The sequence below is a fragment of the Rutidosis leptorrhynchoides genome, chromosome 2 (genome assembly GCF_046630445.1).
Source record: "Rutidosis leptorrhynchoides isolate AG116_Rl617_1_P2 chromosome 2, CSIRO_AGI_Rlap_v1, whole genome shotgun sequence".
NCBI lineage: Eukaryota > Viridiplantae > Streptophyta > Magnoliopsida > Asterales > Asteraceae > Rutidosis > Rutidosis leptorrhynchoides.
In genome coordinates, this window is record NC_092334.1 from 262,034,186 (window position 1) to 262,051,916 (window position 17,731).

The 17,731-nt window shown below is 35.7% G+C and overlaps 1 protein-coding gene across 1 annotated transcript; it reads left to right on the forward strand.

The window, feature by feature from the left end:
- Window positions 1-15,181: 15,181 nt before the first annotated feature.
- On the forward strand, window positions 15,182-16,390 carry LOC139891769 (uncharacterized). Its single transcript, XM_071874754.1, has 3 exons — window positions 15,182-15,335; window positions 15,421-15,536; window positions 16,139-16,390. Exons 1-2 carry the CDS (start codon window positions 15,268-15,270, stop codon window positions 15,530-15,532), a joined length of 180 nt encoding a protein of 59 aa, XP_071730855.1. The 5' UTR covers window positions 15,182-15,267; the 3' UTR covers window positions 15,533-15,536; window positions 16,139-16,390.
- The last annotated feature ends 1,341 nt before the right edge of the window (window positions 16,391-17,731 follow it).

Genomic DNA, 17,731 nt, shown 5'->3' on the forward strand with positions numbered 1-17,731 from the left:
CTTGTCACTTCCAGTAGGTTTACCTACTAAACTTGAGGTAGTAATGATGTTCATAACATCATTCGATTCATATATATAAAACTATCTTATTCGAAGGTTTAAACTCGTAATCACTAGAACATAGTTTAGTTAATTCTAAACTTGTTCGCAAACAAAAGTTAATCCTTCTAACTTGACTTTTAAAATTAACTACACACATGTTCTATATCTATATGATATGCTAACTTAATGATTTAAAACCTGGAAACACGAAAAACACCGTAAAATCGGATTTACGCCGTCGTAGTAACACCGCGGGCTGTTTTGGGTTAGTTAATTAAAAACTATGATATACTTTGATTTAAAAGTTGTTATTCTGAGAAAATGATTTTTATTATGAACATGAAACTATATCCAAAAATTATGGTTAAACTCAAAGTGGAAGTATGTTTTCTAAAATGGTCATCTAGACGTCGTTCTTTCGACTGAAATGACTACCTTTACAAAAACGACTTGTAACTTAATTTTCCAACAATAAACCTATACTTTTCTGTTTGGATTCATAAAATAGAGTTCAATATGAAACCATAGCAATTTGATTCACTCAAAACGGATTTAAAATGAAGAAGTTATGGGTAAAACAAAATTGGATAATTTTTCTCATTTTAGCTACGTGAAAATTGGTAACAAATCTATTCCAACCATAACTTAATCAACTTGTATTGTATATTATGTAATCTTGAGATACCATAGACACGTATACAATGTTTCGACCTATCATGTCGACACATCTATATATATTTCGGAACAACCATAGACACTCTATATGTGAATGTCGGAGTTAGCTATACAGGGTTGAGGTTGATTCCAAAATATATATAGTTTGAGTTGTGATCAATACTGAGATACGTATACACTGGGTCTTGGATTGATTCAAGATAATATTTGTCGATTTATTTCTGTACATCTAACTATGGACAACTAGTTGTAGGTTACTAACGAGGACAGCTGACTTAATAAACTTAAAACATCAAAATATATTAAAAGTGTTGTAAATATATTTTAAACATACTTTGATATATATGTATATATTGTTATAGGTTCGTGAATCAACCAGTGGCCAAGTCTTACTTCCCGACGAAGTAAAAATCTGTGAAAGTGAGTTATAGTCCCACTTTTAAAATCTAATATTTTTGGGATGAGAATACATGCAGGTTTTATAAATGATTTACAAAATAGACACAAGTACGTGAAACTACATTCTATGGTTGAATTATCGAAATCGAATATGCCCCTTTTTATTAAGTCTGGTAATCTAAGAATTAGGGAACAGACACCCTAATTGACGCGAATCCTAAAGATAGATCTATTGGGCCTAACAAACCCCATCCAAAGTACCGGATGCTTTAGTACTTCGAAATTTATATCATATCCGAAGGGTGTCCCGGAATGATGGGGATATTCTTATATATATGCATCTTGTTAATGTCGGTTACCAGGTGTTCACCATATGAATGATTTTTATCTCTATGTATGGGATGTGTATTGAAATATGAAATCTTGTGGTCTATTGTTACGATTTGATACATATAGGTTAAACCTATAACTCACCAACATTTTTGTTGACGTTTAAAGCATGTTTATTCTCAGGTGAATACTAAGAGCTTCCGCTGTTGCATACTAAAATAAGGACAAGATTTGGAGTCCATGTTTGAATGATATTGTGTAAAAACTGCATTCAAGAAACTGATTTCGATGTAACATATTTGTATTGTAAACCATTATGTAATGGTCGTGTGTAAACAGGATATTTTAGATTATCATTATTTGATAATCTACGTAAAGATTTTTAAACCTTTATTTATGAAATGAAGGTTATGGTTTGTTTTAAAAATGAATGCAGTCTTTGAAAAACGTCTCATATAGAGGTCAAAACCTCGCAACGAAATCAATTAATATGGAACGTTTTTAATCAATAAGAACGGGACATTTCAGTTGGTATCAGAGCGTTGGTCTTAGAGAACCAGAAAATTTGCAGTAGCGTGTCTTATCGAGTTTGTTAGGATGCATTAGTGAGTCTGGACTTCGACCGTGTTTTCTTTAAAAATGATTGCTTAACATTTTTGTTGGAAACTATATATTTTTAACATATGAATATTATGTGATATATTAATCTCTTAACGTGTTTGATATTATGTGATAGATGTCTACCTCTAGAACAAGTCCCATTGACTCACCTAATAATAATGAAGAGTCAAATGTAAATTGGAATGATTCGTGGACTGATTCACAAGTTCCCGAAGAGGAACCGGAAGAAGAGTCGGAACCGGAAGAAGAATCGGAATCGGAAGAAGAATCGGAACCGGAAGAAGAAATAGAACCGGTGGGGGAAATAATAAAACGGTTAAGTAAAAGAGAATCCTCAACCAACCGACCAAGGTTAATTATGGTCAATGGTGTTTCCGCCAAGGAAGCAAAATATTGGGAGGATTACCAATTCTCCGATGAATCGGATTCCGACGAGAATTCCGATGATGTTATAGAAATTACCCCAACTGAATTTAAAAAGGCAAAAGAAAATAATAAGGGAAAGGGCATAAAAATAGAGAAATCTAATTCCAACCCCGATGAACTTTATATGTATCGTCAACCCCCGAAGTCCTTAAGTTGTAACAATGACCCGGGAACCTCTAAACCACCCGGTTTTTCTAAACCAATGTGGACAACGACGGCTCGTATTAGGGGAACATCATATATCCCTAGAAACTTGGCAAAACGAACCAAAACCGAACAAGAAGAAACGAACGAGTCGGAATTAGATAGTTGTATTCGTGTGGTGTAATATATGTAATATAGTGTGCTTATGCTTTATGATATATGTAAAAATTGCTTATATTAATAAGTATTTTTTTTATGAATCTAACTCTTGTCTATTTTACAGTATAAAAACACAAAATGGATAGACAACCCAATATTTTAAGAGACCTACCCGGAGACATGATTGATGAAATCTTGTCTAGAGTCGGTCAGAATTCCTCGGCACAACTATTTAAGGCGAGATCAGTTTGTAAGACATTCGAAGAACGTTCCAAGAATGCCTTGGTTTATAAAAGGCTTTCGTTCGGAAGATGGGGGATATCACATTGGAAAATCCATAAGTTACGATGTGTTTACTTTGACGCATATATTGCGGGGAACCCAAATGCTATTTTACGCAACGGGTTAAGAAATTATTTTGACTCAGTATATCCGAATATAGGACTTCGTGATTTAGAAAAAGCGGCTAACATGCAACATAAAGAAGCATGTTATGCTTACGGGTTAGTAATGTTCGCTTCTCACCAAAGTGAGAACAAGAACATCGGGCTACAACTATTAAACAAAACGTTCCCACAAGTAACGGAGTCGGTAATTGGGGTAAGAAATGAGGTTTTTAGGTTATTACGAGACTGTTGGTCATTACGTAACCCTCGTCCCTTTGACGACGTTACAACACGCTGTCTTATCAACGGCTATAACGGTTATGTTCCACAAGACCAAGGATGGGAAGTAGTCCTAGTAAAACCAGAATGCATGACTTGTTTCTGGACGTAGGAATTACGTGTCTTTATTGCCTTTGCTGAACGACTTGTGTACTAGCTAGAATTATCTTCACAACTATCTTGTATCAAAGTTATTGTGTGCTATATTTCATGCTTTATGTAAAATAAGCGGTATTGTAAGTTTGTAAAATATTGTATAAAAGTTTGAACGCGAAATATTATTACAATCGGTTTTTCATATAGAATTGTAGTAGTTGAATTGTATATTAGCTACTAAGTATGAACTTAACGGGTAGGTACTACCCGAATTTAAACTTATAAAACGCAAATATGAAGAAAAAGCTTTTATAAATGAGTTCATATTATGCTACGAAATACTATTAACTACTCTTAATATTCTGTATGATTAACTTGTTCCATTTGACTATTTTGAAGGAAATGGCACCGACTACTCGACACACCGTGAATATGAATGAAGAGGAATTCTGTACCTTTCTAGCTTCAAACATAGCCGCAGTACAGGCTGCGCTACATACCAACAATAACCTTGGATCTGTCAGTACAGGAAATCGTGTAGGATGCACCTACAAAGAATTTACTGCCTGCAAACCTTTGGAATTTGATGGAACCGAAGGACCGATCGGATTGAAACGGTGGACCGAAAAGGTCGAATCGGTGTTTGCCATAAGTAAGTGTACTGAAGAGGACAAAGTGAAGTACGCTACGCATACCTTCACAGGTTCTGCGTTAACATGGTGGAATACCTATCTAGAGCAAGTAGGACAAGATGATGCGTACGCACTACCGTGGTCAGCATTCAAGCACTTGATGAACGAGAAGTACCGTCCCAGAACCGAGGTCAATAAGCTCAAGACAGAACTTAGAGGGTTACGAACCCAAGGATTTGATATTACCACGTACGAAAGACGATTCACAGAATTGTGCCTATTGTGTCCGGGAGCATTTGAAGATGAGGAAGAGAAGATCGACGCGTTTGTGAAAGGATTACCGGAAAGAATCCAAGAAGATATAAGTTCACACGAGCCCGCCTCCATACAACAGGCATGTAGAATGGCTCACAAACTAGTGAACCAGATTGAAGAAAGAATTAAAGAACAGACTGCTGAAGAAGCCAATGTGAAGCAAGTCAAAAGAAAGTGGGAGGAAAACGGTGATAAGAATCACCAATACAACAACAACAGCAATTGCAACAATAATCGCAACAATCATCCCAACAATCGCAACATCAATCGCAACTACAACAAACGGCCCAACAACAACAACAACAACAACAACAACAACAACAACAACAACAGCAACTACAACAATCATCCCAACAACAATAATAACCGCAACAACAACAACAATCAGAAGCAGCTATGCCAAAGGTGTGAAAAGTATCACTCGGGGTTCTGCACCAAATTTTGCAACAAGTAAAAGAAATGGTCATAGCGCGGCGAAGTGTGAGGTCTACGGACTAGGGGTTAATAGAACGAAAGGAAAAAATAGTGTCAGAACGAGTAATGGCGGAGCAAGTAGTGTCGGAGCAAGTTATGCCAATGTAGTTTGTTATAAATGTGGAAAACCGGGCCACATTATTAGAAATTGCCCGAACCAGGAGAACACGAATGGACAAGGCCGCGGGAGAGTTTTCAATATTAATGCGGCAGAGGCACAGGAAGACCCGGAGCTTGTTACGGGTACGTTTCTTATTGACAATAAATCTGCTTACGTTTTATTTGATTCTGGTGCGGATAGAAGCTATATGAGTAGAGATTTTTGTGCTAAATTAAGTTGTCCATTGACGCCTTTGGATAGTAAATTTTTACTCGAATTAACAAATGGTAAATTAATTTCAGCAGATAATATATGTCGGAATCGAGAATTTAAACTGGTTAGCGAAACATTTAAGATTGATTTGATACCAGTAGAGTTAGGGAGTTTTGATGTGATAATCGGTATGGACTGGTTGAAAGAAGTGAAAGCAGAGATCGTTTGTTACAAAAATGCAATTCGCATTATACGAGAAAAAGGAAAACCCTTAATGGTGGACGGAGAAAAGGGCAACACGAAGCTACATATTATTAGTAATTTGAAGGCACAAAAACTAATAAGAAAAGGTTGCTATGCTGTTCTAGCACACGTCAAGAAAGTACAAACTGAAGAAAAGAGCATCAATGATGTTCCCATTGCAAAAGAATTTCCTGATGTATTTCCGAAAGAATTACCGGGATTACCCCCACAGCGATCCGTTGAATTTCAAATAGATCTTGTACCAGGAGCTGCACCAATAGCTCGTGCTCCTTACAGACTCGCACCCAGCGAGATGAAAGAACTGCAAAGCCAATTACAAGAACTTTTAGAGCGTGGTTTCATTCGACCAAGTACATCACCGTGGGGAGCTCCTGTTTTGTTTGTCAAGAAGAAAGATGGTACATTCAGGTTGTGTATCGACTACCGAGAGTTGAACAAACTTACCATCAAGAACCGCTACCCACTACCGAGAATCGACGACTTATTTGATCAACTACAAGGCTCGTCTGTTTATTCAAAGATTGACTTACGTTCCGGGTATCATCAAATGCGGGTGAAAGAAGATGATATTCCAAAGACTGCTTTCAGAACACGTTACGGTCATTACGAGTTTATGGTCATGCCATTTAGTTTAACTAATGCACCAGCTGTGTTCATGGACCTTATGAACCGAGTGTGTGGACCATACCTTGACAAGTTTGTCATTGTTTTCATTGATGACATACTTATTTACTCAAAGAATGACCAAGAACACGGTGAACATTTGAGAAAGGTGTTAGAAGTATTGAGGAAGGAAGAATTGTACGCTAAGTTTTCAAAGTGTGCATTTTGGTTGGAAGAAGTTCAATTCCTCGGTCACATAGTGAACAAATAAGGTATTAAGGTGGATCCAGTAAAGATAGAAACTGTTGAAAAGTGGGAAACCCCGAAAACTCCGAAATACATACGCCAGTTTTTAGGACTAGCTGGTTACTACAGAAGGTTCATCCAAGACTTTTCCAGAATAGCAAAACCCTTGACTGCATTAACGCATAAAGGGAAGAAATTTGAATGGAATGATGAACAAGAGAAAGCGTTTCAGTTATTGAAGAAAAAGCTAACTACGGCACCTATATTGTCATTGCCTGAAGGGAATGATGATTTTGTGATTTATTGTGACGCATCAAAGCAAGGTCTCGGTTGTGTATTAATGCAACGAACGAAGGTGATTGCTTATGCGTCTAGACAATTGAAGATTCACGAACAAAATTATACGACGCATGATTTGGAATTAGGCGCGGTTGTTTTTGCATTAAAGACTTGGAGGAACTACTTATATGGGGTCAAAAGTATTATATATACCGACCACAAAAGTCTTCAACACATATTTAATCAGAAACAACTGAATATGAGGCAGCGTAGGTGGATTGAATTATTGAATGATTACGACTTTGAGATTCGTTACCACCCGGGGAAGGCAAATGTGGTAGCCGATGCCTTGAGCAGGAAGGACAGAGAACCCATTCGAGTAAAATCTATGAATATAATGATTCATAATAACCTTACTACTCAAATAAAGGAGGCGCAACAAGGAGTTTTAAAAGAGGGAAATTTAAAGGATGAAATACCCAAAGGATCGGAGAAACATCTTAATATTCGGGAAGACGGAACCCGGTATAGGGATGAAAGGATTTGGGTACCAAAATTTGGAGATATGAGAGAAATGGTACTTAGAGAAGCTCATAAAACCAGATAATCAATACATCCTGGAACGGGGAAGATGTACAAGGATCTCAGGAAATATTTTTGGTGGCTGGGTATGAAAGCCGATGTTGCTAAATACGTAGGAGAATGTTTGACGTGTTCTAAGGTCAAAGCTGAGCATCAGAAACCATCATGTCTACTTCAACAACCCGAAATCCCGGAATGGAAATGGGAAAACATTACCATGGATTTCATCACTAAATTGCCAAGGACTGCAAGTGGTTTTGATACTATTTGGGTAATAGTTGATCGTCTCACCAAATCAGCACACTTCCTGCCAATAAGAGAAGATGACAAGATGGAGAAGTTAGCACGACTGTATTTGAAGGAAGTCGTCTCCAGACATGGAATACCAATCTCTATTATCTCTGATAGGGATGGCAGATTTATTTTAAGATTCTGGCAGACATTACAGCAAGCATTAGGAACTCATCTAGACATGAGTACTGCCTATCATCCACAAAATGATGGGCAGAGCGAAAGGACGATACAAACACTTGAAGACATGCTACGAGCATGTGTTATTGATTTCAGAAACAGTTGGGATCGACATCTACCATTAGCAGAATTTTCCTACAACAACAGCTACCATTCAAGCATTGAGATGGCGCCGTTTGAAGCACTTTATGGTAGAAAGTGCAGGTCTCCGATTTGTTGGAGTGAAGTGGGGGATAGACAGATTACGGGTCCGGAGATTATACAAGAAACTACCGAGAAGATCATCCAAATTCAACAACGGTTGAAAACCGCCCAAAGTCGACAAAAGAGCTACGCTGACATTAAAAGAAAAGATATAGAATTTGAAATTGGAGAGATGGTCATGCTTAAAGTTGCACCTTGGAAAGGCGTTGTTCGATTTGGTAAACGAGGGAAATTAAATCCAAGGTATATTGGACCATTCAAGATTATTGATCGTGTCGGACCAGTAGCTTACCGACTTGAGTTACCTCAACAACTCGCGGCTGTACATAACACTTTCCACGTCTCGAATTTGAAGAAATGTTTTGCTAAAGAAGATCTCACTATTCCGTTAGATGAAATCCAAATCAACGAAAAACTCCAATTCATCGAAGAACCCGTCGAAATAATGGATCGTGAGGTTAAAAGACTTAAGCAAAACAAGATACCAATTGTTAAGGTTCGATGGAATGCTCGTAGAGGACCCGAGTTCACCTGGGAGCGTGAAGATCAGATGAAGAAGAAATACCCGCATCTATTTCCAGAAGATTCGTCAACACCTTCAACAGCTTAAAATTTCGGGACGAAATTTATTTAACGGGTAGGTACTGTAGTGACCCGAACTTTTCCATGTTTATATATATTAATTGAGATTGATATTTACATGATTAAATTTTTCCAACATGTTAAGCAATCAAACTTGTTAAGACTTGATTAATTGAAATATGTTTCATATAGACAATTGACCACCCAAGTTGACCGGCGATTCACGAACGTTAAAACTTGTAAAAATGACATGACGATATATATATGGATATACATATGGTTAACATGAGATTATGATAAGTAAGTATCTCCATAAGTATATTAACAATGAGTTATATACATATAAACAAGACTACTAACTTAAGGATTTCGAAACGAGACATATATGTAACGATTATCGTTGTAACGACATTTAAATGTATATATATCATATTAAGATATATTAATATATCATAATATCATGATAATATAATAATTTAATATCTCATTAGATATAATAAACAATGGGTTAACAACATTAATTGAGATCGTTAACTTAAAGGTTTCAAAACAACACTTACATGTAACGACTAACGATGACTTAACGACTCAGTTAAAATGTATATACATGTAGTGTATTTAGATGTATTAAAATACTTTTGGAAGACTTCAAGACATATATCAAAACACTCATACTTAACGAAAATGGTTACAGTTACTTTTCCATTCTTTTCTTTCATCAAGAATTCTAGTCGTATTCTTACCCGTATTATACACAGCTTCAAAACGTACTTACTATGAGTATATACCAATAGGAACTAGCATGGGATTCCACTCTTGATTATGTCATGTATGACTAATCAATTTTAACTTCTACCATGAGCTAGTCAACTAACTAGAACTCCTTTTAACCCCACTCACCACTCACCAATTACCACTCATCATTCACTCCATTTCACTTCCAATTCTCTTTCTAATTCTCTCTCAACACACACACACACTATTATGAATGTATTTTTCCAGTAGTTAATCATCATCTTCATCAAAAATCACTTCAAGAATTAAGCTATAATCATCATAGGAAGAATACTTCAAGAACACTTCAAAAATCCCTTCAAGTTTACTAATTTACTTCCAAGCTTTCTAATCCATTCCAAGTAATCATCTAAGATCAAGAAACCTTTGTTATATACAGTAGGCTATCTTTATTATTCAAGGTAATATTCATATTCAAACTTTGATTCAATTTCTATAACTATAAACTATCTTAATTCGAGTAAAAATCTTACTTGAACTTGTTTTTGTGTCATGATCCTACTTCAAGAACTTTCAAGCCATCCAAGATCCTTTGAAGCTAGATCATTTCTTGTCACTTCCAGTAGGTTTACCTACTAAACTTGAGGTAGTAATGATGTTCATAACATCATTCGATTCATATATATAAAACTATCTTATTCGAAGGTTTAAACTCGTAATCACTAGAACATAGTTTAGTTAATTCTAAACTTGTTCGCAAACAAAAATTAATCCTTCTAACTTGACTTTTAAAATTAACTACACACATGTTCTATATCTATATGATATGCTAACTTAATGATTTAAAACCTGGAAACACGAAAAACACCGTAAAACCGGATTTACGCCGTCGTAGTAACACCGCGGGCTGTTTTGGGTTAGTTAATTAAAAACTATGATAAACTTTGATTTAAAAGTTGTTATTCTGAGAAAATGATTTTTATTATGAACATGAAACTATATCCAAAAATTATGGTTAAACTCAAAGTGGAAGTATGTTTTCTAAAATGGTCATCTAGACGTCGTTCTTTCGACTGAAATGACTACCTTTACAAAAACGACTTGTAACTTAATTTTTCGACTATAAACCTATACTTTTCTGTTTAGATTCATAAAATAGAGTTCAATATGAAACCATAGCAATTTGATTCACTCAAAACGGATTTAAAATGAAGAAGTTATGGGTAAAACAAAATTGGATAATTTTTCTCATTTTAGCTACGTGAAAATTGGTAACAAATCTATTCCAACCATAACTTAATCAACTTGTATTGTATATTATGTAATCTTGAGATACCATAGACACGTATACAATGTTTCGACCTATCATGTCGACACATCTATATATATTTCGGAACAACCATAGACACTCTATATGTGAATGTCGGAGTTAGCTATACAGGGTTGAGGTTGATTCCAAAATATATATAGTTTGAGTTGTGATCAATACTGAGATACGTATACACTGGGTCTTGGATTGATTCAAGATAATATTTGTCGATTTATTTCTGTACATCTAACTATGGACAACTAGTTGTAGGTTACTAACGAGGACAGCTGACTTAATAAACTTAAAACATCAAAATATATTAAAAGTGTTGTAAATATATTTTAAACATACTTTGATATATATGTATATATTGTTATAGGTTCGTGAATCAACCAGTGGCCAAGTCTTACTTCCCGACGAAGTAAAAATCTGTGAAAGTGAGTTATAGTCCCACTTTTAAAATCTAATATTTTTGGGATGAGAATACATGCAGGTTTTATAAATGATTTACAAAATAGACACAAGTACGTGAAACTACATTCTATGGTTGAATTATCGAAATCGAATATGCCCCTTTTTATTAAGTCTGGTAATCTAAGAATTAGGGAACAGACACCCTAATTGACGCGAATCCTAAAGATAGATCTATTGGGCCTAACAAACCCCATCCAAAGTACCGGATGCTTTAGTACTTCGAAATTTATATCATATCCGAAGGGTGTCCCGGAATGATGGGGATATTCTTATATATATGCATCTTGTTAATGTCAGTTACCAGGTGTTCACCATATGAATGATTTTTATCTCTATGTATGGGATGTGTATTGAAATATGAAATCTTGTGGTCTATTGTTACGATTTGATACATATAGGTTAAACCTATAACTCACCAACATTTTTGTTGACGTTTAAAGCATGTTTATTCTCAGGTGAATACTAAGAGCTTCCGCTGTTGCATACTAAAATAAGGACAAGATTTGGAGTCCATGTTTGTATGATATTGTGTAAAAACTGCATTCAAGAAACTGATTTCGATGTAACATATTTGTATTGTAAACCATTATGTAATGGTCGTGTGTAAACAGGATATTTTAGATTATCATTATTTGATAATCTACGTAAAGCTTTTTAAACCTTTATTTATGAAATGAAGGTTATGGTTTGTTTTAAAAATGAATGCAGTCTTTGAAAAACGTCTCATATAGAGGTCAAAACATCGCAACGAAATCAATTAATATGGAACGTTTTTAATCAATGAGAACGGGACATTTCACTGGCGAGTCGTGTGTCTCACAAAATAGGAGGTTCGGGCACCACTACTTGGTATATGGTTGGTCAAATTGGTTATTCTTGTTGTGTTTGCTGCATTATCATTGGAAAACCTTGTAATTGTAAGGTATCTTATATATTAGAGGTTAATTAATTATTAAGTTAGTCCGTACTATTCTACCATCGGTAACCAAACCTCCGGTGGCTTCCAAACTCTCCCTCATAGTCACCACTATTAAACTTCATCGTTCAGGCCAGGCTCCTGGCTGATGATGATTTGATCTTCATGTCGAAGCCAAGTGGCTTTTTGTGTAATAAGTCGTGCGATAATCGAGTAATTTCAGTTTTGATTTTCAACTTTCCGGACACATGGACTCGAGTCGAGTGCCGGAGAGTCTTCGAGAACTACGGTGATCTTCAAGATGCGTATTTTGCACGAAAGAGATTGTCGAGTGGCCAACGCTTCGGATACGTTCGATATGTTGGCGTCACTAATATCGAATCTTTCACAAAAATCTTGAACACCATTCAAGTTAATGGAAAATGGATTCGAGCATACAAGGCTATGGAGAGGAGTGTGGCTAACCGTCCTTCGAGTAAGGACTATGAGAACAACCTGAATGTAGATGACTTTCCGCCTGCCCCTTGGAACCGTGGTACGTCTATTCCAACTAAATGGGAAGGAAAAAGCTTCAAGGATTCGCTTGCAGGTCTTAAAATCAAATCCAAGGAGTTTCAGTTTCACATGACTAATCGCATTGAGATCAAAGTCGGGGGCAAATTTTTCGAAATTAATCTTCCTAATTTGGTGAACAATCACAATCTCGTTTTTGGCTTTGATAACGATCGATTATCTTGGTCTTTGGTCGAAGTGAATAAGACTCGGGTTGAAGAGGACGACGGAGATGTTTTGGAAAAATCCCATGGCATCTCCAGTAACCTTTCGGACATATCAGATCCTACAAATGAGTCGTGTATGCGAGAAAATGATCAGTCAAGTTTGGATGAGAATCAGGGTACCTGTGATGGAATTATAAACGATTCTGCTAACGATGACTCGTTTGTTTGTGAGTCTGCAGATGCTGCAGATGTTACTGAAGATGGGGAGTTTATTTTCCGGATTCAGCCGATGTGCAAGTTAATTCAGGCGATGATGAGTCTCCGGCTGCCATACCGGAAAGTATTTCTGGTGATGCTCATGTGTCGGGTGAAGAACAAAGGTTGAGGGTTTCTGATTGGTTTGAAAAGTCCAATGAAAGCTGTACAGGAATCGAGGGATGTGTCGATAGGGTTGGAGACAAAAACTCGAGGGTTTCTGATTCGGTTTCTGATTCTGACGGCTCACGTGACAATGAAAAGTCCATCCGTGACAAAAGAGAAATATTGATAGACCCAATGAAAATTCAAATTGCTGATGGGCCTGACTCTAACTCTTTTAGTGTGCATGTTCCAAATGACATAGTGATGGGCTTTGGCTCCTCAAATGGGCTGGGCTCCATTCCTGATGGACTTGATCGTGATATTGATCATCCTACAACTTATACCGCGGTAGCCCGTTTTCGTGTTAAAGATAGTAATGTACATCCGTTGATTAAAAGTCATTTCATTAAACATGTTTGGGGTCGGAGATATATGAAGCGTAGCCGTCGTCGGGATAACTTTCGTTGGTATGAAAGATTTTTTATCGAGAATGTGATGAAAAATTCGGAAAAGGAGGACGATGAAATTGCTTGTTGCTCATGTTGCTCTTCCTGTGCGTCTTCGGATTCAGAAACATAGCTCCTACATAGTCGCGGTGTTTCGAGCTATTGTGATCCCTTTTATTTCGAGTATTTGGTTGTTGTGTATCTTAATTGTGTGTTTGGGTTGGGATCTCGGATTTTTGTTTGATGTGAGTTTTATTATTTGTGTGTTGGGGTGTGGTTTTCTAGCTTCTTGCTAGTGCTTCGTGTATCTTTTATTTATTTATCATACTACTTGCTTTTCAAAAAAAAAAAAAAAAATGTAACGGAGGTGGTTGTTTTCTAAGTTAAAGATAGCATACGTGCAACATGTTCGAGGGATTATGTGAATTTGCAAAATCTAGTTAGGCCATTGATTAATAATGCTGCTTCTAATGGACCCAATTCGGGTTCAGATGGTTTTGATAATTTTAGGCCCGATTTACAAGATACAAGACTATAAAACGACATTGGACCTGAAATTTCAGAAATTTCGACAAAAAACTTGATAGTCAATTTTCGACATAGAAAAAAGAAGAATAAGACTCTTTAACAAGCATCATGCCCTAAATTACATTCGGGAGAAAATAATTATCAAAAGTTCAGGATATCGTAATAGATTTAAATGGGTCTCAGATCGTTCGATTTAAATGGTGGTCCCGCTGTCGTGTTATTAATTAATACATTAATACATATATATATATATATATATATATATATATATATATATATATATATATATATATATATATATATATATATATATTTATATATATATATATATACTAAAAGTGGTAGGGTTTGTGGTCGTTTTGGCCACCCCACCACATGAAACCCAATCCCAAAAAACCCAAAACACCCCCCTCAACTTTTGGACACTTACAAAAAAATTCCTGTACTTCAGGGGAGTAAACTGTCAATTCTGAAACTTAAAATAAAAACTTCCCCCAACACCTTCGACAGCCCGTATCTTCCCGCTCGCTCCGATTTAAATTTCACCGAGCACTCCGTTAAACTCGAAATATTCTTGCGAACAAAACAAGACTAACTACGTTCGAAACAGACACTTTTTAAAAAACGCTAAATACGACAGCCCGTATCTTCCCGCTCGCCGAGGCTTAAATTTTTCCGACAACAGCGTCAGACTCGAAATAATTTTATGAACAAAACGATACTAACTACGTTCGAAACAGACACTTTTTAAAAAACGCTAAATACAACGACAACCCGTATCTTCTTGCTCGCCAGGAGTTAAATTTTTTCTCCAGCACCGTCAGGCTCGAAATAATTTTATCAACAAGAATAAACTAACTATGTTTGAACTGAACATATTTTAAAAAACACTAAAGACGACGACACCAACAATAACGCATAACACATGGGCCGTTTTTCCTTCTGTCAATAAAACTGCGTTAAATATGAATACGCGCATCGAAATACCCCGCCGCATCGCGCGGGCTGAACCGAACTAGTTGTTATTGTAAGTGGTCGTGTGATTTTGTTGTATCTTTTTAGCTGCTGACTAGTATTTTTTTTTTTTTTTTTTTTTTTTTAATACTATGTAATATAATTCTTGCCTTTAAAAAAAAAAATAAGTAATTATCGAACGGAGTAAAAATCAAATAAATGGCAAAGAGAAATCAGCGGAAGCCTGAAACTAAAGAGTAAACACACAGTGCCTCCCAACTTAGCATTTAGGTGGTGTACAAAAATGGAGAAAAGGTTTACTCTCATCCAAACTGTTGCTACCGCCGGTCTCTTCTCTGCCGTTTCCTTCTGGTTTCTCAGTTTCTCCAAACCCTAATTTCATCAATATCTGAATTCACTTTATATTAATTAATTTAATCATCCTTTATATAATTAGGTATGGATTCATGATCGGCAGGGAAACATCTCGTAAGGAATTAGGAGAATTAATTGCAGATCTTCGCCGTTCAAATCCTGAGTCTTCATCTTCTAATTCTCCACATTCTTAATTTGGTAAAGTTTCTTTTTTCACTTCATAATTTGATAGCTCCGAGTGTAAAAATTGATGTTAGTTTGAGTTGGAACAGATGTTATAGGGAGTACTACTTTTACTTGTTTAAGATTGAACATGAACATTTTCATAAAAAGGTTAAATATTTCACAACACACTAGGGTAAATACTCTTATAAACGTGACATAAAATTAATACTTTTCTCATTTAGGAAAAGAAAAAAGTCAGTGAAATTAGATGATGAAGTGGCACATTGTGTTTTCTATATTAATCTGTCGCTTTATGTATCGTTGGAGACATGAACCTGTGTGCAACATTTGTTCAGAGTCTCTCTTTTTGTTTCTGTTGACTTTGTAAGAAGCATTCTTGACTGCTTTACGTATTGGTTTGTGGGATGAGTTCTGTATATCGAAAGTGATTTAGTTTGTTATATGCCCACGTACGGAATATACATGGTATGTTACACGTTGCACTTGATTTTGTTCTGAAAGACGTTGAAGTCAAAACAGAGAAAGAATCATCCTTTTTATGTAGTTTAGCTGCTGTTATGTTTTATTTATTGTTGTTGGTTTCGTTTCTTTATGGATAAGTATGCTACTTGCAGGTTTGCTTTGGATTGAAGTTCATAATGTCAAGTAGGTGTTTATTGAGAATTCAACTAAAATCCTGTTCTAGCTTGTATCTGACGGTATCATTTTTTATCTTATCTTTTAAGTCAATCCTCAAGAGTGGATGTGTAGGGAGCGATAGCTTAGACACTGAAATTCATGTGAAATGAATCCTAAGTTTATTTTCGGTTAACTCAGTTGAATTAACAAGCTTAAAAGTTATTCTGTATTTATCTGTTTTACGACTACATTTATTTGGAATTCCCGAGTATATATTATTTTGACTTCTTAAGGTCGCAATACATAAAGCTTTGACCTTTCTGTTTTTGCTTCCACAAGAGTAGAGTTTACCATTTGATGAACATTGGTCATTTTGGTCAGTGAAGTAAAGTTAGTTTTAAATGTTAATTGAGGTGGCAGTTTGTTAAGATCTGAATAGACTGCATAACATGAACCTCTGTTTTGTTCAGGGGTCAACTGTGTCACTCAAAGGAAAAATAAGTAAGTGGGCTTGATTAATTGTATGTAGCAAGGTATTTATATCGTTCTTCTTAATCCTTAATACATCTTCTCCGTTGCTTGTATCATGTCTGTACAATTAAGCTACGATTATCATCTGTGTTGATGTAGAGTTTTTATTCACTGTTTGGTGTTTCTTCGATCACCCATTTTGACTTGTGTGTTCTATTTCGTTGCTGTTCGAAAACTCCATCAGTCGATAAACCCAAAATCATACTCTAATAAACAAGACACTCATAAAGAAATTTACATGCTAAGTAGTATAGTATTGGTTTTGCAGTTCATCAAATTCAAATTCAAGACTAATTGAAAAACATTTAATCTGTGGTAGTTTTCTTATCTATCTATGGTGTGCATCGTCTTTGTTAAGACTTTCAGTGGCATAGTCAATTCTCTATAACATCTCTTTATTTAGAAAAGATGTATCAATTTTCTTGTATGACTTGTATCATGTTTTTGAATACTTAATCTGTGCACTTTTAATTTTCCTCAAATTCACGCGTATATAAACTGGAAACGTCGATTAATGTAGTGCATGTATTTAGTTATGATGTGCTTGTAAAGAACATCATATCGGTTTTCTTAACTGTGTGCATTCAAGATCAGCATTTCTATTTTTACTATGTGCATAGAAAATCAACTAATAAAAGAAAATCGACTAATAAGTGCGATAGGTATAAATTACAAGTCACAACACACAATATCACACATATGTAAGTAAGCATTTCTAGTTAATAACTCTGACGTATGAATCATAAGTATTCTCATTACTACTTTCAGTTAAGAGTATCATATCCATTTTCATCGTATCTATATTGAAATATTTCCACGACTGTGTGTTTTCAACAGCAGGATATACCCATTTTCTCTGCTATTTGCACACAACACCATACCTACTTCTCTTACTATATGCATCCAACAACATTGGTCTGAACCAATGTAGTCTTGAAATCCTTATTTATTTAGTTATATGGTCATATTAAAACTAAACAAACTGCTGAAAACTAAACATATACAAACTTAACGTAGAGTGCTGCAGTTCCTTAAGCTTCCACTTCTTGACACCAACG